Source organism: Hydra vulgaris, chromosome 15, assembly GCF_038396675.1.
Source record: "Hydra vulgaris chromosome 15, alternate assembly HydraT2T_AEP".
Lineage (NCBI taxonomy): Eukaryota > Metazoa > Cnidaria > Hydrozoa > Anthoathecata > Hydridae > Hydra > Hydra vulgaris.
In genome coordinates, this window is record NC_088934.1 from 56,575,567 (window position 1) to 56,603,507 (window position 27,941).

Genomic DNA, 27,941 nt, shown 5'->3' on the forward strand with positions numbered 1-27,941 from the left:
CTTGTTTTAGTTTTATATTAATTAAATTATAAAAGTATATATTGTTTATATTTGATTGAATATAATACAAAACAATTTTGAAAAAGTATTTGGGAAAGGTGGGATAAGTGTGAAACAGTGAAATTGCATACAACGTCAACGGTAAGTAATAGTTTAAATTTTTTTTTTTTTTTACATTTTTATTATTTTGTATATAGTTTATAATATACATTACAAACTATAGATTACAAACTATTTCTTATACATACGTGTTTTGCGCAAGCATATCTTGAATCTTTTAGTTAAAAAAAAGTTAATCTTTTAGTCTCTTTGATATTTAAATGTATTTATTTTAGGATTTACTGACATTCTTTGATGTAAATTTAATTTATGCAGAAAGATAACCTTTCCGTTTTGTGAAATGTTTAATGTTTTGAACGTTATTGAATTTCTTAAAGTATTTTAATAAGGGCGCAAATAGTAAAAATTAATAACGTATGTATGTATATACTTTTCTAAACTGAATAAAGTAAAATAAATAATTTGATGAACAAATAGAAAATAATTTAAAAAAAAAAAAAAGAAAGCGAAAAAAGAAAAGGGAAAAGTACTTTCAAAATACTAACTTATTTTTTTGTATTTTTTGTTTTTTATTGTTTAGCCGTTGTGCGGAAAGAAATCCATTACCCTTAAAGGTGGATTTCCACAAGACGAAAACATTCTGCTAAGGTACTTTTTTCGTCGATAAGCATGCGCAGATAAAACATTTCTGTCAAAACTAACAGAAATGTTTTATCTGCGCATGCTTATCGACAAACAAATTCGCTTCGCGTGTATATTTTTGTCTTGTGGAAATCCGCCTTATGGTAAGGCTTTATTAAATTAATGATTTAAAGATAATGTTCAGGATTAGTTAAAAATAGTTTATAAAGAAAGATTTTTTAAAGTAAAAAAAATTACACGAGTTTTACACAAACACCTCATCACAAACGCAAAAGATGACCTTGTATGTTGAAATTATATACCATAAAATAAGGGCAGTAATAGTCTGGTCATAAATAGCAATTTTTATGTTCGCAAAAGAATATTTGCAGATGACAGGAGGTCTTCACTAAACATTCAATTCTAAATTAAGAGTAAGTGTATTAATTTCGCTGATATATTTAGTTTCAAATTTCCGTTCTCTACTTGGCAAAACGCATTGTTAATACAAAAAAGTTGACAGAAAATGCCCGCAATGTTACTACGGACATGGTAATTATATTTTAAAGTAATAATAATTCTGATGTTCTTGATTAATACCCTGATCACTGCCATCGGATCAATTTTTATATTGTTAAATGTATGATGGTATTTGCTGTTTCATATTGCACTCATGATGGTTTGAGTAAGCTTCAACAGCAGCTGCGTAATAGGGGTTTTCTCTGATAGAGTCACTGTTTCAATTGAGGAAATCAAATTTATCCGAGAAATTATTATTGAGGTATGACGGAGTTATATACATGTTTAAAATACTCCCATACTTCAACAGAAGGAGTACAGAAGGCAAAGATGTGGATGTTGTCCTTGATTTTACCGCAAGTTTTACATTTGTTATTTTTAACAATTTTTTGCCTTGTGCTTTAGGCTAGCAAGGCCACTAGCCTTGCAAGGCTCGCAAGTTTATAAGGATAAGTTTACATACTATACCAGATGTTTCAACTTCTTTAAATTTTACAAAAACTTATCTAAGATGTCAACTTTTAAAAATTTCCCTGTAATGTCTTCAAATTTTGATTTTATATTTATATCCAGAGTTTTAAATTTTAATTTTATCTTTTGAAAATGCAGAATGTTAACTAAGAAACATGTCAAATTTAAAAAATATCCTGTTTTTCTTTAAAATATGTTCACAATTATTGCTATTGCGTTGCTCAAAAAATAAAGAGAAATGTTTTATATTAAATTACAATATTTCTAGGGGTTATATGTACCCTCGTTATTCAAGTAATATAAAAAAATCCTGGTGAATTTCAAGTTTCCTTCGATATTGTTAATCTTTACCTTTTAATACCAGTTAAAGAATCAATCGATATTTTATTAGAACAACTCCGTAACAGTGCTGTCTTTAATTCAAAATTATCTTTTTCAGAAATAAAAATACTTTTAGATTTGTGTTTGTCAAAATGTAATTTCTAACATGAAAGCAACATACACATATTGGAAAATGCCGGTCCTATAAGTTTATCATTATTGGTAGTAATGGCAGAGAGTTTTCTGCAACCTTATGAAGAAAAAGCGTTAATAAAGACATAATATCTTACACTATGAAAATGTGAAAATTGCCGTGGTGCCTTTGGCTGGAATAAAAACAACACCGTTAAAGTAGAGGTAGACTATGTTAAGAGAAAAGTGAGAGAGTCCTTGGAAATACAGTTTCACCAGTGTTCTCCAAATGAAGGCGGTTTGAACGAAGACGACGGTGATTACGTCACACTGTCGTTCTGGAAACCTTATTTTTCTTATTTAACACGCAAGAACACATTACATTGAAGTTTTATTATTTGTTTGTTATTTTTATATTACTTGAATAACGAGGGTGTATATAACCCCTAAAAATATTGTAGTTTAATATAAAGAAATTTATAAGGATAAGTTTACATACTATACCAGATGTTCCAACTTAAATAAATATTACAGAAAAATATTAACAGACGAATAGAATTGTTATAGCCCAGTAAAAATTATAATGCAAATTATAATACCGTAAATGGCAAAAAAATAAAAATAAAATTATAAGTAAATTGAAAAAAAAAAAAAAAAAAACTAGGTAGGCAAATTTATATTATAACGAACAGTTTGTTTATTTAAAGACGGGTTTTCCCATTTAATATGGAGTGCTTCTTTAATTTTCAATTTGTTTTTGTTAGAAGCAGTATCCAAATTTTTAAAACAATATTAGTCACTTAGATTATTACAACTAACAGATGAAGTTAAATGCTTATAAACATTAGATTGGTTGTCCTTGTAAGATGCTCATGAATCCTTGTTGTTAAGTGTCTGGAGGTTTCTCCAATATATCTGGCATTACATCCAGCACAAGAAGATTTGTAAACAACATTGGGATTGAGCAGCTCAGGAAGTGGATCTTTTATACATAAATTGTTTTGCAATTTGTTGGTAGTGAAAATTAAATTAATTATAACATCTTTACAATATTTTTTAATGATTTTATTACCTTTTAGATTTAGTAAAATTTGAGTAAAATCCTATAAATGCAAGCTTATAATATCTTATATTATGGATATCAATAGTGTTTATCGCGGATGGGTTTAACTTTTATCAACAAGTAATTTAATTTCAGTGTCAATTATTTTAGGTGGATATTGGTTATTTTTTAAAACATTATTAAGATTTTTTATGCACTTATCAAATTCTAGCCATGTGTTGTTGATTTTATACGTTCTATCAATTAGACAACGTATAAGACTAATTTTAAAACAATAGGGAACAAAACTGGAGAACTTTTGTAAAAGACCAGTGTATGTTTTTTTGTGATAAACTGATGAAACTTGCCAAATATCTTTCTGATAATAAATCAGAAAGATATTTTACAAATTTATAGTTATATGTCCCGATTGTTGAAATAATTGGTCTAAAAGGTGGTAGAGAGTTTAATTTTCTCCTTACATACCTAAATTTTATTCCACCTGTGACTCTCTTTCTTTTGATGAGGAACTACCTAAGTTTTATTCTAAAATTCTATTTCTTAATTAACGGGAAATATTATGATCAATTAGATGGCGTTGCGATGGGTTCTCCTTTAGCGCCAATATTTTTATTGGGTTTCACGAACAAAAATGTGTTAGTAATTGGTCTTCCTCCATACCGATTTTCTATAAACGTGATGTGGATGATATTATCGCTAATTTAAATTCAGATTTTGAAGCTCAGAAATTTTTTACATCTCAATAAACAACGTAAAAACCTAAAATTTACGCTGAAAAAAGAACAAGATAATCATATTGCATTTTTAGATGTTCTTATCAATAAGTATGTTTCGCTTTCCACATCAGTTTATCACAAAAAAACATATACAGAAATTTTCCAGTTTTGTTTCCTATTGTTTTAAAATTAGTCTTATACGTTGTTTATTTGATAGAACGTATAAAATCAACAACACATGGCTAGGATTTGATAAAGACATGAAAGATCTATCTAACGTTTTTAAAAATAACCAATATCCACCTAAAAGAATTGACACTGAAATTAAAAAGTTTTTTTTTAAAACTCATTTTAAAATACTCATTAATACTTTATTATAACCTTTTAGAATAACGACTGTACAAACTTAAATGGAACCAAATCAAGGAGATAAAATTAGTTCTTTTAAAGGTAATTTTTATATACCCAATATGATCCGGCATATTTTATTGCCCAAATATAATCTGGCATGGATGTTTTTTTTTTGTTATTAATTTTTTTGAGTTTTTTGTAAAAAAGTCTGCGTATAAACAAAAAAAGTGTATTTTTTAAATATTAATTGTTAAGAAATGATTTTTTGCGATATCACATGGAAATATTTTTTGAGATTTTCCATCTAAAAGCACTCCAAGATTGTCTATACTAAATTCCCTTTTAATCAATATGTTATTGATTGAAAGACTGGGAAATTTGAGAGGAGTATTATCGGCTTTACTTGGTTTATGGAATAGGATAAACTTTGTTTTATCTACATTTTATGAAAGTTGGTTACTTATAAAAGACTCGTTGGTCTTATTTAACTATTCGTTAAAGAATTTAAAAAAAATCATCTACAAATAATGTTTGTCATCTGTATTTAATAATTTCGATGTTATATTTACTTTTATATTAAATTTAAGTTAGCTAAATTTTACTGTCTGTAAATAATTATAAGTCATTTATATAAAGTAAAAATAATAACGGTGCTAAAATAGAACCCAGGGGTACCCTACAAGTAAAATTGCGTATTGCTGTTAGTTATATAAGATTTACACCAAAGTAAATTTTTTGTTTTAAATACTATACTTTTCTACGTTTTTTAAAATTATCTCATAATTTACTGCGTAGAGAGCTTTGGGTAAATCAATAAAAACTCCAATTGAAAAACTACGACTACGAAAATAAAGGGGAGTTCGAGCTATGACAAGTCTTCCTTATGAACTTGAAATTTGTCAAAAGTTTAAAGTTATTTAACATTTAAAATACATTTCAACAACGGAAATGGCGCTGAATCTATCTACTTACGCATTTTGCAACTTATTTTGACCATTTAAACTGCAAACTCAAGTTAATGCGTCAGCTAAGTTAACTTTAAAAAGAATAAGATATACATCAACTTTAATGTTATATACTAAAATATTAATATATGCATCAACTTTAATAATATATTATTATAAACATTAACTTTAATATTGTATTCTTCAATTAGTTATTACAACACGTTTATTCTTCTACGCATTATTATTTCACCAGTTGCTTTTGACTTCAATTTTAATTTACCAGTTAGCGCGTTATAAATCTAATGGAACACTGCTTCAAAATCTTTAAAAATTGTTTAATAAAGATTTTGTAGCAGTGTTTAAAAAGGACATTGGTATATAAACCTTCTCTAGTTTATATACCAATGTCCTTTTTATTCCTCTCTTCACCACGTCTAACGTGCCATGTTTAAATGAATTTCAGAACTTTTTTTGAAGCTATGTTGCATCTTCCACAGTTGCATTACTAACTTGAATAACAGCAACCATTGCTGAAAAAGTTGCATTAGCCCATATCTTTCTATCCATCCCTTGAACAGTCCCAACAACCACAAACTGGCTTGCAACTTTTAATCTCCGCACAGGCTTCTTGTGATAAGAAACTAAAACACATTTTATTTTCTTATCACAAACTTTATTGTCCTAACTCTTTGCCAAACTGACTGCTATTTTTTTCTATAGACAATCAACAACTCCTAATCAACGACACACTGGTAAATGACCCATCAACTGTCCACAGACTAAAAACACTACTTTCCATAACTTTTTGGGATTTTATCAATTTTCTGGACCTTGTCAATGTGTCACCAACTTTTTACAAATATAATCCCAACATAGCAACCCCATCATCACCAATATGTTTACCTTCATCGCTCATTAAACCATATTTTTTGAGTCTCTAGACATACTCGAGAAACACTACATTTTCATTAATAAAGTTGTCATTCCCTTCTTAAGATTTTCTATTCTTCACCAACGCGTCTCAGTCATTAATGGCATTCACAACGGATTTCATAGTCATTGGCGCAACATTTAATCTAAAACAAAGTCTTTTTTAACAATACATTTTATTGAGAAATACCACAGTACGGACGGCCTAAGGTAATTCTAAATTTTCAAATGGAGATAAACCTTGCGTAGATCCATGATCGTTAGTTTGTTTCCCATTCTTCTCCATTCTCTCAACTTACCAACGCACACATCTTTGTCTCTTGTATATGTTTTAATGAAATTGTTAGTTTCTCTCTAACGCAAAACGGTTCGCAGCCATTAAAATAATTTTTCTTTTAAACGGACCCATCATGTTTTTATCATACTCAAGTAACCGTTTCCAATTGACACAATCCCGAACTTCATATTCCGCTTTATTTTACTTTGGTATCTCGCACCGAGCAACTTTATTAAATAGTCGTTCGGGTTCGTCTCAATTTTTAATTTCCATTTGAATATTAAATAGGTTTTATTAACTTCATCTTCGTTTGAAAAAATGAAGTTAACTTCGCCATATCGACTCCAATGAAAAAAAATCTATAGAAATAACTTCGTGGCGTATTTAAATAATATAAACCTCAAAAGTCACAGTCGCGGATCATGTACATTGGTGAACCTTTCTTTCAAAAGTCACTACCTTTTTAGGGTTTAATCATTTAATTTGTTTATAAAACAAAATCTTGTTATTTAAAATTGTCTTCGAACATCCCGCGTTCATAGCTGTCAACACTGCTGTCGCCACCATTACCTTTCAAACGAATAAAAGGTAATCCGCTCATTCCACTGTTGCTTAAAACCGAGGTCACGCAGATTCTTCGCTTCTGCACTCGTTTCTCGGCGTCTTTAGGTATCTCAAATCCACATGTTCATTGTTACCGTATTTGTAAAACTGTATGGAGATTACGATTTGCGATGTGGTTGCACCACATTGCTAAATATTGTTTATGTTCTTATAATTCATAAGTCATATAATTTTAGTTTCGTAAAAAGCTCATTGCACTGTAAGCATCCATAAAGAAAGCTGGGAGTCCTTGCCTGACTTTATTTACATCAACAGTTTACACGTTTTAAACCGAATAAGCAGTTTCTTGAGGAAGAATTGAAAAAAGTCCAGCTTTTTGTTCTGCATTTCAGCTATCATTTTTGTTCTTTACATCCACTCTTCAGCATTTGAAGTTCCATCATATGTTTCATGCATTTTAATTCATTTTAAACTTGGTACAATACCGGTTAGCTTGCAGATTTCTTGCATAAACTTAACTTAAATTAAGTAGTTTTTTTTTCTTACCCCAATCAAAACCTGTTTTTTCAAATTCTAAAACAATTTATTTATTATTAATTTATAAACATCAAAAAGTAACTATTGAAATAAATGTTAAAACTCGCGTCAACACGTGTAATTAATATTTGCCGAAAAAAAATATTTAATAACTTTTTATAATTTTAAATTATTTAAAATATTTTAAAACTTTTTTATAAGAACCTTTTACAATATTGTCATGAAAGATGCTTTATATAGATTTCTTTTTGCTACCTCAATTTTAAACAAAAAAATTATTTTTTTCAATAAGGTATTGAGTTAAAAAAATAGCTTCAGCTTGCTACAAATAAAGCCATTTAAACTTTTAAATAACCAGTTTAGATTTGATTTATAACCATGTTATTTACATTAAATAGCGGGAAAAAAAAGTTAATAAAAACTATGATACGTTTATAATAAAAATATTTTTTGAAATGTCCCTTGTTTCTAATGTTTAGTTTAAGTTCCAAAAAAGACTATTGGGAAATATTTTAAGAAAAGCTGTTTTGATAAGATTTGTTGAAAAACTTGGAATATTTGGTTTAGAGCCTCTTAAAATAGAAATTATATTTTTCGATTTTTTATTGCCCAAAAAAACTGTGTATTTCACAGATTTGTCTTTAAGTACATTGAGTTGTCAAATTTCTTCTGCGCTTATCAGTTTTTTTTTTTTTTGAGTATCAATCTGTTGAAGAACTAAAGTTTTCGAATAAAATTTCTTTGCGTATACATTGAAGTTAACTATAACTATTTTCTTTACAAACTCAAAAAATATCGAAACTTATGTAAAAGTTTACTAAATTCTTTAAAAGGTTACCTAATTGTTCAGATTTTATGTGCAAGAGTTACAGCTTAAGCAAATCTTCTAAAATTTTGCACATTCGTTCTGACTAAAAATAAGGCTCTAAAAAAGTGATTAGGCAATACAGCAATTATTTTGATAAAATTAAGACATATGTCTACGAGCCGTTTTAAGACTTGACTAAAATATGGTACTTGTTGCTTATTGATGCAGTACAGTTTTTTCATGATTGACAATTTTAAGAAATAAGAGCTTAAGACATCATAAGACAGCAAAGTAAAATGCAAACGACTAAGACAAGATAAGTTTTTTGTATAATATCAACAAGAGGTTTTGTTTCATGTTAGGCAGTTGATAGCCGAAATTCCAGACACATGTTGGCTATCAGGAACGATAGTTGCTCATGGAATTTTTCTCGTGAGCAAATAATTTCTTAAAATTCCTAAGTTTTTCGGAATATATTATCTCGGGTTTCAAAACTCAGTCATTTTCCACCAACGGAAACATAAACCCAAGTTTATGTGTAACAATGTTTTTAAAAAGCGACCAATGCCTATAATCAGAAATTATGGTGAGGCAGTACAAAGTTTTTGTAAAACTTAGTTTTGAAGCAAAAAGTATTTTTGCAAAACCTCTTGTAAAAATGCCACATCCCTAATTTGGCAGATTTAAGGATGAGAGATTACAAAGATTTAAGGATGAGAGATTACAAAAATGCCGTTTTAGATTTCAACGAAGTATAAGAGATATGTGACATTGAATTCTACCGCAAATTTGTCTTTCGAATTTCATAGGATTTGCATTAACCCTCCTAATTGATTTTTGATCAGGTATTAAAATTGACGGAAATATTTTATAATTTCTAAACTTTCTTTCCAATCCACAACCTTTATTTCACGGTATGATAATACAATTGGCACTTTTCTTTTGAACTTTATAATCACTTGTTAGCAAATTAATAGAAACCTTATAACTTTTATGTCTCACATCTAAAATAAGTTTTTCACATCTACTTGCAACCCATTTTCTTTGTTTATAATCCGCTTTTAAAACTATCGTTATATGGATAAAGAGAAGAGGGGGGAGGGGGAGAGAGAGAGGAGACGAGTGTAAGATTATTATCAAAGCAATTATCAAAATCAAAAAGGTAGTTCTTGAAATAATTAAAAAAACTCATGGATTATTCAGACAATCTTCATCACAGCATTTCTGGTCGATGCTATTAAATTGAATTTTCCACATAACGTCATTTTTTCAAGTCACTCAAAGGAGTTTGATTACGTTTCGGTTTTTATTTATTGAAGTTTAATTATTGTTATCAGAATATTTTGTTATTTATTTATTAAGAGGCAAAATAGTTTTTTTTAGTAAAAAGTAATAAATTTTGAAAAGTACTAAAAAAAATCCGAATAAATTATAATTTTAAAATTTTACCCAAATTATGATCCCTAATGCTACCTAAATTTTTGTATTAAAGCGTCATCATCGGGACGTGATTACTTTTTCATTGTTAAACTAATGTTAAAAATAAACTTTCAAATGTAAAGGAACAAAAATATAACAAACTTTTTGCTTACTACTCACGTATTACAAAAACAAATATTTGTGTAGTCATATTGAATCAACGATAAAAAATGACATATTTCTGCTGTCAAATTCATGTATTTATCATGAACATTTCTGAAACGGAATAATATTTCTTTTACGGGACTAGTAGTGAAAGTTAGCAGTGAAAAATTGTATATTTGTGGTAAATTAGAAGGGAATTGGAAGTGTTTTAAGTTGAAACTGTTGCATTTTAATCGGGTACAATGGGGAGTCGGGGAATAGTAAATCAATCCTAGTGCTACTTGTCTATAATGGCTTCAACAATTGCGAGATAAATAACTTACAATGTTATTTATCTCAATGAATTAAAATAACTTACAATGTAAGTTATTTTAATTCATTGGAACTGTTTTTTACAATGATAAAACAGTTCCAATGAATTAAAATAACTTACCTACCTTTAGAATATGATAAATTCAAAAAAAAACACCAACATTGCCTCTATTAAGTCACGTTGTCTCGACTGTTTAGCAAATTTAATAAAGGTAGCATGAGGGTAAAAAATATGCTGCTATTACGTTTATAGCAGTAGTAGTAGTAGTAGTAGTAGTAGTAGTAGTAGTAGTAGTAGTAGTAGTAGTAGTCGTAGTAGTAGTAGTAGTAGTAGTAGTAGTAGTAGTAGTAGTAGTAGTAGTAGTAGTAGTAGTAGTAGTAGTAGTAGTAGTAGTAGTAGTAGTAGTAGTAGTAAACGACCAGCAGAAGAACCTTCGGTATATTCGAGTAAATCGGACATTTAAAAAACTTTACAAAACTTTTAAAAAAAGTTATTAGTAATTTTAATACAAAGATATATGTGGATATATTAGTAAATGTAGCATTATTTTAGAGCTTGGAAATTCATTTTTAATCAAATTTTAAAAACTCTAAACAGCGTGCTACTGTCTACCTACTTTATTTCAGGGATCAATTTTGTTTTACATGGGAGATACTAATTATATAAACTTTTATAGATATAAACTCTTAACATAACTAAAACCAAATACTCATTCGGTCTCTTAAATACGCTATTTAACCTAAAATTCGGCCAAATATTTTATTGATGAAATTGAAATAAAAATAGATGTTGTTACAAAGCATTTAGGAGTGGTTTCTCCAACAATAATGGAAACCACACATTGACAATATTTGCTCAAAAAATTTAATTGTAACGGAGTCGTATACAAATCCATATCATATCTTAATAAAAAATCCTTAACTCAACTATATTTTTTATTTATTAGCAGTTATATAAACGATCAAAGTATAGTTTTGGTAAGCGCTGAAAAAAGTAACAAAAACTTAACATAAATTTACTATTACCGCCGTCAGAAACCTGCAAACCACTTGATTAATTTTACAGACTGTTGTACTCATTCCAAACCATTATTTATGGAAATAGTACAAAAATATAAGAAAAAAAAAAATGATTTTATAAACATTTATTGAATTTAAAAATAATAAACTTTTATTGTAAAAAACTTTATGGCTGTATTTACGTAATTTGAGGTTTAGAAAATAAAATAGCTGGGTTTACTTCAAAAAATAAATCAGATCCAAGCCTCAGATCTGATTTACTTTTTAATCATAATCAAGCACAGATAAGCACAACATGCTTATCTGTGTTTGCTCGTGGGCAACCTGATCATTGTAAACAAGAAAATTGTCATGTAAATCTAGGAGAACTTGTATTGGCAGACCCAATAGTTGCAGAGCAGATTTCATCAACTGTGGTTTCAGGCAAAGATGCATCCCCAAGAGAAGTTCGGATCAAAATGAAAACAAGATAATTTTAATTTATAATGTAATTTTTAGGGTCATCAGCTTCCCAGTAACTTGTTTTTGGTCCTTTGAGTGTTCAAAATATGATTTCAATCCAATAGAGCATGGGGCTTTCAATTACCGGAATGAGGAAACTTGGATTTGCTCTCAGCCAAATTAGCCTAGTAATGCTAGTTGAAACCAACTTTCAGCAAAAGACATTAAGAGACTACTTCATCATAAAAACTTGCTTCCAGCTCAGATGATAGCCAGTTGGTGTGGAAAAATCTTACTTTTTCCACATCAATTGCTCTTTGAGCGTCTTGACTATTGCTCTTTCAGCTCGTTGATTTTCGTTCGCTTTCATTGTTTTGAAATGTTTTGAAAATCAAAGATTTCAAATCCATTTTTCTGAAGCTTCAGATTTCTGTCACTCCAAAGGATTATACTGTTTTTATCATGTTCAACAATATATCAAGGTCAAAAAAATTAGCCTGGGACTGCATAGTAAAAACCCGCAAAAGCTTTACATTCTTGTTTCAAAAGTAACTGGGAAAGATACAAAAGAGATTCTTCTCATCCCAATTACTCTCATCAGTTTCTAAACTGTGTTGTTGATAACAACAGCAAAAAAATATGCCAACTGCGCGTAACTGGAGCCAACTGGAACTGGAACTGGAGCCAACGCGGAACTGGAGCCAACTGGAGCCAAGCCACTGGAACCAACTGCGCGGAACTGAAGCAAGATGCATAAAAGTCAAATAAGAATAATCTGACAAACGTTGGCTTGTTAGAATGCTTTATTGAGAAGTGTTATTTTTTGCCAATATGTTTATTAATAAGAAAAAAGTATAACAAAATAATTCCGAAATAAATTCTGTGTATTTCTATTTAATATTTACATTTTTTTGAGTTAAATTAATTTTTTTTTCGAAAAGTCGTAAGTTGAGATTAATATCAGTGTTAGAAAAACGTTAATAACTCTGTTGGATTTTAATACAAATTTTTGAACGTTTATTATGGATACATTATTGTATAGAGTATGACCACTTCAAAGGATTTTGTTGGGATTTTCCATAGGCATTAGCGTCTCAATTTTTCAGGGTGCCTGTTTACCTTTTTCATATTGATTAAACAAACAGAATTTTGGCAGTGTTTATAGTATTTAGCAAATATAGGCATGATGGAAGAAAATTTTTAGGCGCGCGGATAGAAATTTTTTTTGTAAAATAAGCTTATATAAAAAATTTAAAATATAAAGTTTATATAAAAAATTTAAAATAAGTTTAAAAACCTTCGAAATTATAAATAACTGTGTTTATCCATTTGCTTTCTCTACTAAAATTTAGTAAAAAAAAGTAAGTGGATAAACACAATTTCTTTTACGCTTTATTTAAATAGCTTCACATTTAGTCGAAATGTGTAGCTATTTAAAAGATGGCAAATTAAACTTACTTCAACTAGGCACTTCAGACACGTGACAAATTCCGTAGACAAAACTTGCGAAGTTTTTTATATATATAAAGAAGACTTTTTCAGATTAAATTTAGACTGATATTTTTAATCTATTATGCCGTAGTAAAACATTTTACGAAAAGTAAAATGATTAATCTTTCATAAAATATCTGCTAGAATTTTCAAAATCAGATTATCTGGCTGTTGGAGCGGTTTTAATTAAGTTTTTGTAATTATTTTAGCTTAAAGTTATTTTATTTGCGTTCAAGCATCCTTTAAAATAACATATAACTATTTTTCTTTGTTTCTATTTTTTTTTTTTTTTTTTTTTTTTGGTTTTGTGATGAATAAGTTGGTCTAAAATAACTTTAAAAAAACAAAGTTTTTGCTAATATTCGGGTATTAGCCAAATTCATTTGACGCGGTCCGCACACGTATGTTTACGATGTAGGGAAAAAAATAAAAATGGTAGCTTTTCAATTTGAGTAAGTATCAACAAGTGTTCCACATCTTAATATTTATACTTTTTCTGGCTAAATTTTTAAAACGCTTTAATTGCATTGTACTTCTGCTTTATGCTTTATAAAAATTTTAAATCAAAAGATTCGAATGGTCTGCTCAACTACTATCGTTTACCAAGATCAGAAAGTGTACGAAAAACCAATATGAAGTTGTTTAAAACAAGTTTAGAAAAAGAGAGATTTAATACAAACAATTTGCCAGAAATACAAAGAATTTGCCAGACATAATTATTTCAGTTAAATATTAAGAAAAAAGATGCAAAAAAAACTGACTAGCTAAAATAAAACTTGAATCAATCATAAAAACAAAATGATATGAAAAAACAAAAATAAAATTCAGCAAAGAGAAAATTATAGTTATAAAAATTATAAAAGGAACCCTTTATATTTACAAATTCAAAAATAAAATTTTCAAAATGTTAAAATTGCTTTTATCTCGAAAAATTTACAATGGCAAAAAACTTAAATTTTTTTATAAATTTTCTTAAAATTTTAACATAACTAAACCAGATTGTCAAATTTGACTTTTAACATAACAAAATTAGATTGCAAAACTTGATTTCAAGATAATTTAAGTTTTTTATTTTCTTTCAATCATATATTGAATTTACTGTTTCTTCAACAATTACTAATTAGGTATTAATTTGTTTAATTTAAAAATGTTTGATGTATTGCATCTGTACACTCAATCTGTAGCTGGCATTGAACATAAAATTGAAGAAAATTTTCTACTTGTTTTTGATGGCCTAACACAATTAACACAATCTTGAGTTTTCTAGTCTAACAAACTTCTTGATAGATCTAATTTATCAGGGCTACAACCATATTTATTGTTGATTAGGCTAATAAGGTATAGGTATTTTTCAACTTTTGCTTTAGAAAGTTTTCAAATAATTTACCTTTTTGAATATTTTCTAAATGGCTTAGGCCTGGTGTAAAAAACATTTTAAAAAACATTCCAATATAACATAACTTTAAAAGTTTTCCAAAAAAACCAAGTAAATGAGATAGTCAAGCAGCTGTAACTTTATGTTTTCTGTAATCATGCTACTTTTTTGTATTTTGTTCTATGCTTATGTTATGAATACCATATCATTTCGGAGCCATGTGGTTACTAAGGTCAATATTTACAATACCAGTATTAAAATGTTATCTATTAATGAGAAATATACTATGCCTTTTAAACCATCATATGTTCTTTGTACATCAGTATTTTCAGTCTTACTTTGAATGATATTAGCAACAATTTGGTATTATTTTTGAAAGTGTTAGAAGAAGTTTCTTCAAGTATTACTATAACTTGAATCTCCCGTGAGTTTATTAATATAGAAGTCAATATTTTCAATTTTAGTGTTATCTATGTGAATTATAATTGGATCAAATAATGAGGTATTAAAACAAATATAATCTGTTAAAACAAAGGCAGTTCTTTATGAGCATTTATAACATAAATATTGACAGACAAATGATTCGCTTTCAAATTTTAATTTCATTTGTACAAAATAAACACGTTACAACTAAACAGCCATTTCTTAAAAGTGTTATTTCAATTTTTAAACAATAATACATCTGTTTAAAAATAGTTTAGTTTTGGATATGCTGATATAGCAATTGTCATCTTTTTTATTTAGGACTCAGTTAATTTTAAAAAATAATTACACTTTGTAACTGTTCTGTGCAAGAAAGAGCCTAAATCTTTTCTCTTATAGTTTTCATTGTGTTTAGTATTTTATCATTATTGTGTTTTAAAAAACACAAAAGTGAAAGTAAGTAAACACAAAAGTGAAAGTAAGTAAACACAAAAGTGAAAGTAAACCCAGTGCACAACCTACTAGAACTAACAGGACAACTTCAATGTTCTATTTTAGGAATAAATCAATCAAAAAGTAAAACAACTGATCTCAAATAGTCAATATATAATTTTATACTCATAGATTTAATGCATATAACATTTAACCAGGTAACTATTTTATTTTGCAACTTTGTAGCATTTTTTGTTTTTTCAGGAAGACGCAGTTCCCTTCCTTTTTATGGTCACAATATCTGTAAACGATATCTTCACTAACTTTCTTATCGTAAAATATCTTGTTTGATGACCATTTTGCTGTAATTTTCGGTACTTTAAGAGATACTTCATTAAAAACACATGTTTTCTATTTGATAAGAATATTCAATAGCCTGTTTGGCTTCCTTTTTCTTCTATTAGCTTTAAAAAACGTAAACATTTGCATTTTCTTTTGCTATTCCTCGAAAGTTTCTTTTTAAGCATTTAGGATTTTAATCATGATGAATTTAGAACAAATAGCAGCAGCGACAGTATTGTTTAGTTGATTTTTTTTAATAACAAAGTAACCATATTTACTTTTTTCCCTAGATTGAATTAATTTCGAGACCAGGCCTCTGAAATGAATTTGGCTAACTCAGCTTAATTTTTAAATTTAAGTTAAAACCTGCTAAATCCCGTCCTCTTCTTACTTTCAGTCCGTCTTAATATTGTTTCAAAAATTATTTCGGTAACTAATTTGCAAAAACAATATAATAATTTAATTGTATAATACAGCATTTGTATAAAATTAGCCTTATCATAATGAATAATAAAGAATTATATAATTGGTATCTTTGCTTGAGTGATAAATCTTTGAAAATGGTGTGCTCGAATTTCAGAAGCCGATTCTCAAATTTGTTTTTAGTAACTGAAAATAATTTGAGCTTGTACAACAAAATTAAAATTGTTGTAGATAAATTTAAATCGTTAAGCTGATGCTCTTTAAACCGCCTATTTTGGAAACTAGTTGTGAATTATGCATATCAAGTGAAAAAAATAAAACGAAGGGTAAAAAAAGAATATTGAACCAACAAACCTCAAAAAACTGTTTTAAAAAATTGAAACTTGCTTCATCTGGTTGTAGAAATAAGTTCAAATCTGGTATTGTTCGTATTAGTAATATGAAAAAATAATTTACATCTAACGACCCTAGATGGACATATAAACTATTATATGCAAGTAATAAAGCAAAGATTCGTTAAATAAAAAAGAAACAAAATAAGAAAATAAAAGAATTAAAAGATTTTAGTAATAAAGTCATTAAAATCTTAATAAAAGAGTTAAACTTTTGTTAGTTAAGCTTGAAAAAAGTGACAATAAAGTTGCACTCCTTCATGAGAAAAAAAGAATTACATACAAAAAATTGTATTATGTAAACAAGAAGTTTAGCATGGTAGTAAATAAACATAAAATTTTGTCTTCTAACAGACTAAATAATCCTGAAAAGGATGCCGACTCTTCTAACACTAGAGTATTAAGCATAGAAAATAAAGATTTTAATTTAAGTTCTCTCCTCCATAATCGCAGAATAATAAAATTTCAAAACGGAAGGTATTCTAATGATATAAGAGAAGTTATTATGGAGTTAGTTTCTTTGAATGTCAGCATGTACAAAGTTAATGAAGTTATCACACTTGTTTTAAAAAAACTAGCAAAGATAGATATAGAGAAGCTTCCCTCAATCGGTACAAAATTTCGATTTATGATTGAGGCTTTAGCACTTGCTCAACTTCAAGTTGCAGAAGAAATGATAAACACTGTAGAAATTAATTCAGGCAATTGTCTTCACAGTGACGATACCACTAAACATCATAGACATTTTCAAAATTTCCAAATTACTACCACAAATGGAAGTACTTTATCTTTTGGATTATCTGAAATGGCTGGCAGTGATGCAGATTGTAGTATTAATGTGTTAACCAAAACATTAGATGATATATGTGACATTTTAGAAAGTAGCAGCAAGGAAAACGATTTTTCTAACCTTGTATTTTTGTAACCTTGTAAACGATTTTTGTAATCGATTTTTGTAACCTTGTAATCGATTTTTCTAACCTTGTACGATTTTTCTAACCTTGTATGTTCTTTTAAAACTACCATGTCTGATCTTGGGCCAGTTAATCCACTGTTTAATTTAAAGTTTAAAGATATGAGCAAAAAATTACTGCCTAAAGTTATAAAGAACTGGGAAGGTTTAGAAAATAGCGAGCAAGCAGATTTCATTGAAATGTCTAATTTTTTTTGTAAATTGCATTTATTATCTAACTTTGCAACAGAAACAATTAACTTATTCGAAAAGTTAGTTTCAAGTAGTAGTTATGAAAATATTTTTGCATTCAATACTGCTGAATCAGGTGCCACTAGATTAATAAGAACTGCATGTAAAGCTTTTCATGTAAGGGGAAGTGATGTAGCTGGAGTTGCTAGGTATTTTAGTGCATTTCTTGCTGGTAAAGCTCAAAGTAAGTCTATGGTTGCACCCTTTGTTGGTAACAGATTTGATATATTATATTATAATGCTACAGATTTTTATTTTCATTCAAAAGATATTTTAGAGTTGATTCAAAATTGGTCAAATCAAAATAATCTTTTACTTGCAGTTAAAGAAGGTATTAGCAACAAATTATATTTAGCAGAAGTCCGGGCTCTTGAAATAGTTGATAATATAATTACAGGTCCACTTTGGTGGATAATTGAATCACAAAAGTGTATTCTTGATATGAATCCATTTTTGTTTTAAAAACACAGATTGGTGTAAAAATGCATCATCAATTATGATCTTGAAAACACCTATATTCAGTCCAAGTGTATTATTTGTCCAAATGTAATATTCATAAAGATATTTTGTATGACAAATTATTTGAAGAGACTAATGACACTGATTTAAATACTATAACACTGCAGACAATAGAAGTAATTTGTCATTCTTTGTTAGTTGATCTGGAAAGACAATCTGCTGATCAACTTCCTGGAGGTAAATATTGGCATTCTTCTGATAATATAAGTAAGGCTGCAAAGAATGTTCCAACAACAAAGAAAGCGTCAGTAAGTGACTTTGCGGTATTGGATCCTTTAATTCGTACAAAGCCAAATGCCAAAATGCAAACTATACAAGCTTATACTATGTGGTATAAAAACAAAACACTAGACTGGTTGAATAAAAAGACTTTAAATGAGCGTCACTCATTGCTAAAAAAAGCTTCAACTAACTTTAATAAAATGAAAGATAAATACAAACAACGTCATTTAGAAATAAAGTTTTAAAATGAGTGAAAGGTTGTCTGAAAAGCATTAAGCTAAAAAAAGAGCTGAAGATAAAACCTTAAAAAAAGCTAAATCGGTTAATGAGTTGTTAAAATTGAGGACGAAGGTGTAGTTGACCTCAAAAGATGCAGATGATGAATATGTTTTGTTAGTTGACACATTTAAAAGCAAAAAAATATTAAGAGGACAGTTGGATTTTTATAGGTATGTTATGGATGTTAAATGTGGACCTAAATATTTTTACAAAACTAAAATGCATGGTAGTAAGCGAATAGACTTAACAAACTATGAGTTGTTCAGTAATTTACAATCAGTTATTAGAACAAGGACTTTTCCAGAGCCCATTGAGAGAAGAGTTATTCTCATTGAAAGAAAAAAACGAGATATTTTGATTGCAAAACAGAAAGAAGAGTTAAGTGAAAAATTAAAGAATGCAAGACTCAATTAGCAAATTAGCAAGTCTCAATTAGCAAATCAACAAAAAACAAACATCTTGGCTGTCATTCTAAATGATGTTAATTATCTTGTTGGGAAATTTATTCAACATAAAATAATGAAAATCGACACTAAAAAATACTTTTTGTGTACAGGTGAAGTTCTTCGTGTAAACAAGTCAACTCCAAACTTGAAAAAAACTTTGTTTGATGTCGTCTGTGAGACTAAGGAAAAGCAAGTATGGACTTTTCCATTGCTTGTTGACCTTGAAAAAGGAAAGGTTATAGTTTTGTAAAAAGCTTTTTTTACAATTTATTTGAAATAATTACTAGTTATATATATTATTAGTAATATTTTATTAGGAATATATTACATATATTATAAATTATATAATACTATTATAAATCATTCGTATATACTAATCTATAATATTTATATCTATTACGTTTATAGTTGTTATAACGTATCGTATATAGTTACTACATATCATTAGTAATATTGTATTATAAATATATTATATAAGTTATATTATTTTTTAAATTATTTATTATTAAAAAAATTATATAAAATTATTATAAATTAGTCGTATATATTATTCTATATTATTTATATTGTTTAAATCTATATATATATATATATATATATATATATATATATATATATATATATATATATATATATAGATATATATGGATTTATATATATATATAAAAATATATATATATATGTATATATATATATGTATTTATATATACATATATATATATATATATATATATATATATACATATATATATATATATATATATATATATATATATATTTAGATATATATATATTTGGATATATATATATATAATATATATATATATATATATATATATATATATATATATATATATATATATGTATATATATATATATATATATATATATATATATATATATATATATATATATATATGATATTTAAAATATCGAATCTATAATATTTAAGAAAATTTAAAATTGGGCAACCTTGTGTTTTATTTTTTCACAATTTAAATATTGTAATAGAGTTATGACTATATTAATGTGTAATGTGTCTATGACTATATTAATGTATATATATATATATTTTTTTTTTTTTTCTGTATATATAAATTTTTTCTGTATATATATTTTTTCTTTATATATATTTTTTCTAAAGATTAGTTGTGAACTGAAAGTTGCTTTATGTATATTGTTTTATGATAACTGAAAGATTATTGCCTTAAGTCGTTGCGTAAATTTTTTACGCGGTGATGATAGTAAAAAAAAAATGTTAAAAAAAAAACTAAAATAAAAAACGCATTTTTTTGTCTAAAAAAGTATCAAATTAGGTAGTATAAAAATGCAAATTTCTTGACAATTAGAAGTGCTACGAAATTGGTTAAACCTATTTTAAAACAAGATTAACATTTTGAATGCAATAAAACTAAAATTAACATTTTAGCTTAATTATATTACGAGATCATAAAATGGACTGAAGTGCCTATTTCAACAAACTTTTTATCTACGGCTTAAATCTAGTTAAAGAAAAACGCCTTTTAAAACTTTATAATTTATAAATAAAGAACTATAATATATTGACAAATCTAAAACAAACAGACACGGTTTCAAAATATAATCTACAGAAGCAGCACTTCATAATTTCTTATGGAAATCCTTTTACGAGACTGAAAATGAACTGACTTAAGAATTGCGTCAAATGAAATAAATACATTCGGCAAACTTTGGAGAGAAACCTCTTGTGTCATTCGGCTTATTAAACAAAATTTCTGAAATTAAGCTTGGGGAACTCTTCAACAAATGTAGTGATTTCACTGCATATCTACCATTCAATAAATTGAAGCTCTTCAAGAACTTTTTGCGCAAGAACGAACCAATGATCTTGTTATTTTAAGTAATAGGTCTCAACTAGTTCAAAATATTGACTTCATGATATGATTAAAGGGTTTGTTAAAAAAAGGCAAAAAAATTAACATTGTAAGACACAAAAGCTGGACTACTTAATTATACTTTTTGGAAAGAAGGGAGACCAAATTGAAGGATGCTCGGGGCCTCTAAATCCTGTGCACGGCCCTGGGTTGAAATGAGGTTAATTAATCAACATCTGAGATTTGACGTGAAAAATATGTAGAACTTAAAAAAAATGGCTTCAAAATATTGACCTAATTTTAACATTGATAAAACGGAAAATGCTTATTGGGTAAGCGATCGCTTATAACTATAAGAAATAGGTTCATCAAAAAAAATTTATCTTGATATGCTGGATGTATAGTTCAATTTAGATTTGCAAGGTTTTGTATTTAGGGCCTCAGAGTAGAAACTAATAAGGGGTGACAACTAAAAAATGAGACTGTATTTAAAGACACATATCTCTTTAAAGGAATAAGGTTTTAAAAATAGGAAAACTGTTTTAGAAGGTATTTTTATTCTAGTTTTTAATATTTTATGTGTTTTTATTTTTTATAGAAAAATGAACAAAAAAATAAATTCAAAACAAGAAGAGATTAGATAACGTGTGTATGAATTTTATTTAAACTAAAAAAGAGCTGGTAAAAAGTTTACTTATGACCACTTTAAAGTTGAGAGTATACCAAAATGTACTATCTAGAAGATAATTAAATGTGCTGAAAGTAAATCTGGGTACCAAAGAGTTCCAGGAAGTGGAGTAAAAGCTATAAAAATTGACCAGGACAAAAATTGAAAGGCTAAAACTCATGTATGACCATAAAGACGGAGTTTCTCAACGACAGGCAGCTAAAAAGCTCAACTGTACGCAGCAACACATTAGTAAAATATTAAAAAAAAGAATAAATGTTAAATCAAGCAAAAAAAGTGACGATTCCAAAACGCTCTGACCAGCAAAAAGCAGCAGCTAGAACTAAGTGCAGTCGATTGTGTCAGAAATTCAAAAATCGTAAACCAATCATTGACAATGAGTTCACGTTAAATCACTCCAGTAACAATGGAAATGATATATTTTATACTAGTGATGTAAAATCTACTCTATCTACAGTTAAATATCAAACAAAACAAAAGTTTCAAAAGAAATTACTCCTATGGATTGCTTTTTTCTGAAAATAGAATTTCTTAACCTTATTTTGCACCAAGAGGACTGGCTGTAAATCAAAAAATCTATTTAAACAAATGTATTAAGAAGAGACTTATTCCATTCATTAATAAGTATCATTCAGATGGTCCATATGTATTCTGGCCAAATTTAGCACCATCTCACTATGCAAAAACAGTAATCATGTAACTAAGCAAGGAAAATGTGCATTATGTTGAGAAAGTGGATAACCCTGCAAACTTACCAGAATGTCGTCCTATCAAAAATTTTTGGAGTACTTTGAAAAGCCTTGTCTACAAGAATAATTGGCATGCAGAAAATCTTAAAAAGTTACGTTCTAGAATCAAGTATTGCCTTAGTAAAATTGATATTGAGCTCATACGGAGCCTAACTCAGTCTATACCAGGCCTGATTGATAAAGTCAAAAGAAATTGTTTATTTGAGAACAATTGATTATATATTTAAAAACTAGAATAAAAATACTTTCTAAAACATTTTTCCTTTTTGTTGTATCTTACTTCTTTAAAAAGATAAGTGTATTTAAATCTAGTTTTGTTTTTTAGTTGTCACCCGTTAGATATCATTCTAATTGCATCAGCTATCTGTATTTCGTTTTCCAAATGATTATAAACAATCATCAGAAAGTGAATCGAGAAACCATTTTTGAGTATTCAAGCTACAGTTTTACAGAAATATTGACTATAGCTTTTAGATTATTTATCATAACCTGCGCAAGCAATCTTTTAACCTTATAATTAAATCTACCACTACTTTGGTTAGTTTTCCTTAATTTAATTCAAAAATATATATTACATTTATTATTTAACTATTTTATACAAAATTTTAGAATTCGGAAGGAAAGAAATAAGCAAACATAAAATAGAAATAGAAATTTTTATAAAAGTCCAAATATTTGATTTACGGTTGGTAAACCACAAGATTTAAAAAAATGTTTTTGTTTTTTTTATGAACTTTTAAGTCCAAATCTCAGTTAAAATTTACATTTAGTAAAATTTAAATTTAAAAATATATCGTTCTTTTAGTTGTATTCTCTTGAGAAATTATTTGATGTTTTTCAAATTGTTAAGTTTACAAAGTTTATTAAATTAAGTTTACAAAAACATTCTCTTAATATATAAAAATACTGTAACATGAGACTTTATACAAAAACTTTTTTAAAAGTAGTATAATTTTTTAATATTTTTATATTAAAACTTTTTGTAACTTGACTTAATACGCTAATAATAATGTGTCGCGTTTGAAAAAAATGGAATAAATTTAGTAAAAAATTTTACTCAACTCTTTACTAAAATAAATGATATTAAATTTATTTTAATTGAGAGAATAAGTTTTTTATAAACTAATCATACGTTCATTTTTAGGAGTACAACCGTTTTCAGAAAATTTATTTTCCCGCGAAAAACTACTTCGCGAAATTCGAAATTTTTTACATGAAGCAAACAAGTCAACTTTAGTATTATACGGAATGTCCGGTGTTGGGAAGACACAAATTGCAAGAAAGTATTGCGAAATTTATTGTAACTTCTACAAAAACTTTGTTTGGATAGACGCAGCAATTGGAAAGTTAAGAACCTCCATGAGAAACCAATGTCAAATATTAGGATTCGAAATTCATGACTCGAAAGGTGATTATTTGAATATAGAAGTGATTGTTGAAAAAATTCACAACCATTATAAAAATGAAAAAACTTTGTATATTTTTGATAATGTCGACGAAGAAAGTGTTAAAAACCTGACCATGTATATTTCGAGAAAACCGGATTCATTTACGTTGATTACCTCCCAATGGAGAACGTGGTCGAATAATGTTAACAAAATGCTAGTTGACGTTTTTACTTCAGAAGAAGCATTCGCTTATGTAAAAAGTAATATTAAAGAAAACGCCGATGAAAATATAAGAAACCTAATTAAAGAACTTGGTTATCATCCGTTCGCTATTACTCAGGCAATAAAATATATAAATATTCATAGAATTTCGATAGAAAAATACGTAGATCGATATAGATCAAAACCATCAGAAATATTAGACAATAACTTTCCGACCGAGGAAGAAACAAAGTCTGCGATAAGAGCTATTAACTTAGTTTTAATAAAATTAGAAAAAAGTAAACCTTTTCCATTTAAAATATTAAACTGTTTATCTCATTGCGACTATCAAAACATCAGTAAAAAGTTTATAATCAAAATTTCAAAACAAATGGAAATAAACGAAGAATATGTAATAGATGAAGCCGTTGGGTTACTAATGAGTTATTCTTTACTAAACTGTTTTGATGATAACAAATATTCAATGCACGAACTAACACAGTTGACGTGTAGATATTTTCAAAATAGAAAGTCAACTACAAATACGTATGTTAGTTTAATTGAAAATTTATTTAGATTTGAATTGAATAAAGTAAAAGATCACATAGATTACGGAAACTATTTTATTTTCCATTTTATCTATATGTTTCGCACTAAGGGAACGAAAATTTCAAAAACATTCCATAAAATGACGACATCTATAAATAAATTATTAGTATTTAAAGGTTTATTTAAAGAATCAATCGAAATTTTAAAAAGTATTCAAAATTTTAATTCAGAAACATATGGTGAAAATAATAAATTTACGCTTGACTCAAAACATAATATCGCAATCTGTTTGTACAAAATGGGAAAATATAACGAAGCTTTAGAAATTAATTATTCTGTTGAGAAAATACGAACTGAAACTTTAGGTATCAACCATCCAGATACAATGTCAACAAAACATAATATCGCAAACTGTTTGTACAAAATGGGAAAATATAACGAAGCTTTAGAAATTAATTATTCTGTTGATAAAATACAAACTGAAATTTTAGGTACCAACCATCCAGATACTATGCCATCAAAAAACAACATCGCAATCTGTTTGAGCAATATGGGAAAATATAACGAAGCTTTAGAAATTTATTATTCTGTTGAGAAAATACGAACTGAAACTTTAGGTATCAACCATCCAGATACAATGTCAACAAAACATAATATCGCAAACTGTTTGTACGATATGGGAAAATATAACGAAGCTTTAGAAATTAATTATTCTGTTGAGAAAATACGAACTGAAACTTTAGGTATCAACCATCCAGCTACAATGTCAACAAAACATAATATCGCAAACTGTTTGAACGCTATTGGAAAATATAACGAAGCTTTCGAAATTTATTATTCTGTTAATAAAATACAAACTGAAGTTTTAGGTATAAACCATCCGAATACAATGACAACAAAAAAGAATATCGCAATCTGTTTGAATGAAATAAAAAAACAGGACCGGATAGGTATCTGCGATCCAGAAGAAATGAAAACAAAAGCTAATATGGCTATCCTTTACCACAATATGGGAAAATATAACGAAGCTTTAGAAATTTGTTGTTCTATTGATAAAATACTAACTGAAATCGTAGGTATCAACCATCCAGATACAATGCCAACAAAAGAATATATCGCAAGCTGTTTGTTCAACATGGGAAAATATAACGAAGCTTTAGAAATTAATTATTCTGTTGACAAAATACTAACTGAAACATTAGGTATCAACCATCCAGATACAATGTCAACAAAACATAATATTGCAAACTGTTTCTACGGAATGGGAAAACATAACAAAGCTTTAGAAATTTATTATTCTGTTGATAAAATACGAACTGAAACTTTAGGTATCAACCATCCAGATACAATGAAATCAAAAAATAATATCGCACTTTGTTTAAGCAATATGGGAAAACATAAGGAAGCTTTAGAAATTTATTATTCTGTTGATAAATTGCAAACTGAAACTTTAGGTATCAACCATTCAGATACAATGACAACAAAGCATAATATCGCAAAATGTTTGCACAAAATGGGAAAGTATAACGAAGCTTTAGAAATTAATTATTCTCTTGAGAAATTACGAACTGAAACTTTAGGTATCGAACATCCAGATACAATGGAAACAAAAAATAATGTCGCAAGCTGTTTGTACTCTATGGGGAAATATAACGAAGCTTTTGAAATTTGTTATTCTGTTCACAAAATGCAAACTGAAATTTTAGGTATCAACCATCCAAAGACAATGCTAACAAAAACAAATATCGCAACCTGTTTGAGCAATATAGGAAAATATAACGAAGCTTTAGAAATTAATTATTCTGTTGAGAAAATACGAATTGAAACTTTAGGTATCAACCATCCAGATACAATGGAAACAAAAAATAATATCGCAAGCTGTTTGACCGCTATGGGAAAATATAACGAAGCTTTAGAAATTTATTACTCCGTTGATAAGATACAAACTGAAATTTTATGTATCAACCATCCAGATACAATTTTAACAAAATTTAATATCGCAGACTGTTTGCACAAAATGGGAAAAAATAACGAAGCTTTAGAAATATATTATTCTGTTAATAAAATTCAAACTGAAATTTTAGGTATCAACCATCTAGATGCAATAACAACAAAACATAACATCGCAACCTGTTTGTACTCTATGGGAAAATATAACGAAGCTTTAGAAATTAATTATTCTGTAGAGAAAATACGAACTGAAAATTTAGGTATCAACCACCCACTTACAATGTCAACAAAACATAATATCGCAAACTGCTTGAACGCTATTGGAAAATATAACGAAGCGTTAGAAATTTATTATTCTGTTAATAAAATACAAACTGAAGTTTTAGGTATAAACCATCCGAATACAATGACAACAAAAAAGAATATTGCAATCTGTTTGAATAAATTAGCAAAACAGGTCGGAAATGGTATCAATCATCCAGATACAATGGAAACAAATAGTAAATAGGCAATCTGATTTTACACTATGGAAAATATAACGAAGCTTCGGAAATTTTTTATTCTGCTGATAAAATACAAACTGAAAGTTTAGGTTTCAACGATCTTGATACAATGACAACAAAACATAAAATCGCAAGCTGTTAGTCCGCTTTTGGAAAATATAACGAAGCTTTAGAAATTTATTACTCCGTTGATAACATACAAATTGAAATTTTATGTATCAACCATCCAGATACAATCCTAACAAAAAATAATATCGTAATCTGCTTGAGCAATATGGGAAAATATAACGAAGGTTTAGAAATTTATTATTCTATTGATATAATACGAACTGAAATTTTCGGTATCAACTATCCAGATTCAATTTTAACAAAGCATAATATCACAAACTGTTTTTACTCTATGGGAAAATATAACGAAGCTTTAGAAATTTATTTTTCTGTTAATTAAATACAAACTGAAATTTTAGGTATCAACCATCGTATACAATGACATCAAAAAATAATATCGCAATCTTCTTGAATAAAATAAAAAAACAAGTTGTTTAATTATTTGAATATTATTTTATTTTTAATGTATGTAAAATGAATATAATTGAAAAACATTTTTCTTTAAAAGTTCTACAATTCCGTTTTTAATTCTAATAAAAATTTTCTTAGTTTTTGTTAACATTCGAATAGTGAATTTTTAAAAAGTAAAAAGATAGCTCATTTTCTTTATCATTTATTTACATGTTATAAATCGTGTGTATTATTGATTATTAATTAAAGGATGAAACCAATTTATGATTTTTACTAATTTTGGTTACTTACTTAAATAATTAAAGTATATAGTTTGGTT

The 27,941-nt window shown here is 27.6% G+C and overlaps 1 protein-coding gene across 4 annotated transcripts; it reads left to right on the plus strand.

The window, feature by feature from the left end:
- On the plus strand, positions 1 to 27,882 carry LOC136092348 (uncharacterized). Of its 4 annotated transcripts, XM_065820368.1 has the most exons (4): positions 2 to 141; positions 4,292 to 4,353; positions 22,838 to 23,049; positions 23,657 to 27,882. In XM_065820368.1, exon 4 carries the CDS (start codon positions 23,761 to 23,763, stop codon positions 27,106 to 27,108), a length of 3,348 nt encoding a protein of 1,115 aa, XP_065676440.1. In that variant the 5' UTR covers positions 2 to 141; positions 4,292 to 4,353; positions 22,838 to 23,049; positions 23,657 to 23,760; the 3' UTR covers positions 27,109 to 27,882. The 4 variants fall into 4 exon arrangements, with proteins under 4 accessions (XP_065676437.1, XP_065676440.1, XP_065676438.1 ...); XM_065820365.1 differs by lacking the exon at positions 22,838 to 23,049 and having other exon boundaries at positions 1 to 141; XM_065820366.1 differs by lacking the exons at positions 2 to 141; positions 22,838 to 23,049 and adding an exon at positions 2,887 to 3,138.
- Positions 27,883 to 27,941: the final 59 nt, after the last annotated feature.

What these genes read in the sequence shown, in the direction of transcription:
- LOC136092348 (XM_065820365.1), top strand. Translation starts at nt 4,314, where the DNA reads ATGGAACCAAATCAAGGAGATAAAATTAGTTCTTTTAAAG. An exon ending in TAAAATTAGTTCTTTTAAAG is followed by an intron (nt 4,354 to 23,656) that starts GTAATTTTTATA and finishes GTTCATTTTTAG; the next exon opens with GAGTACAACCGTTTTCAGAA.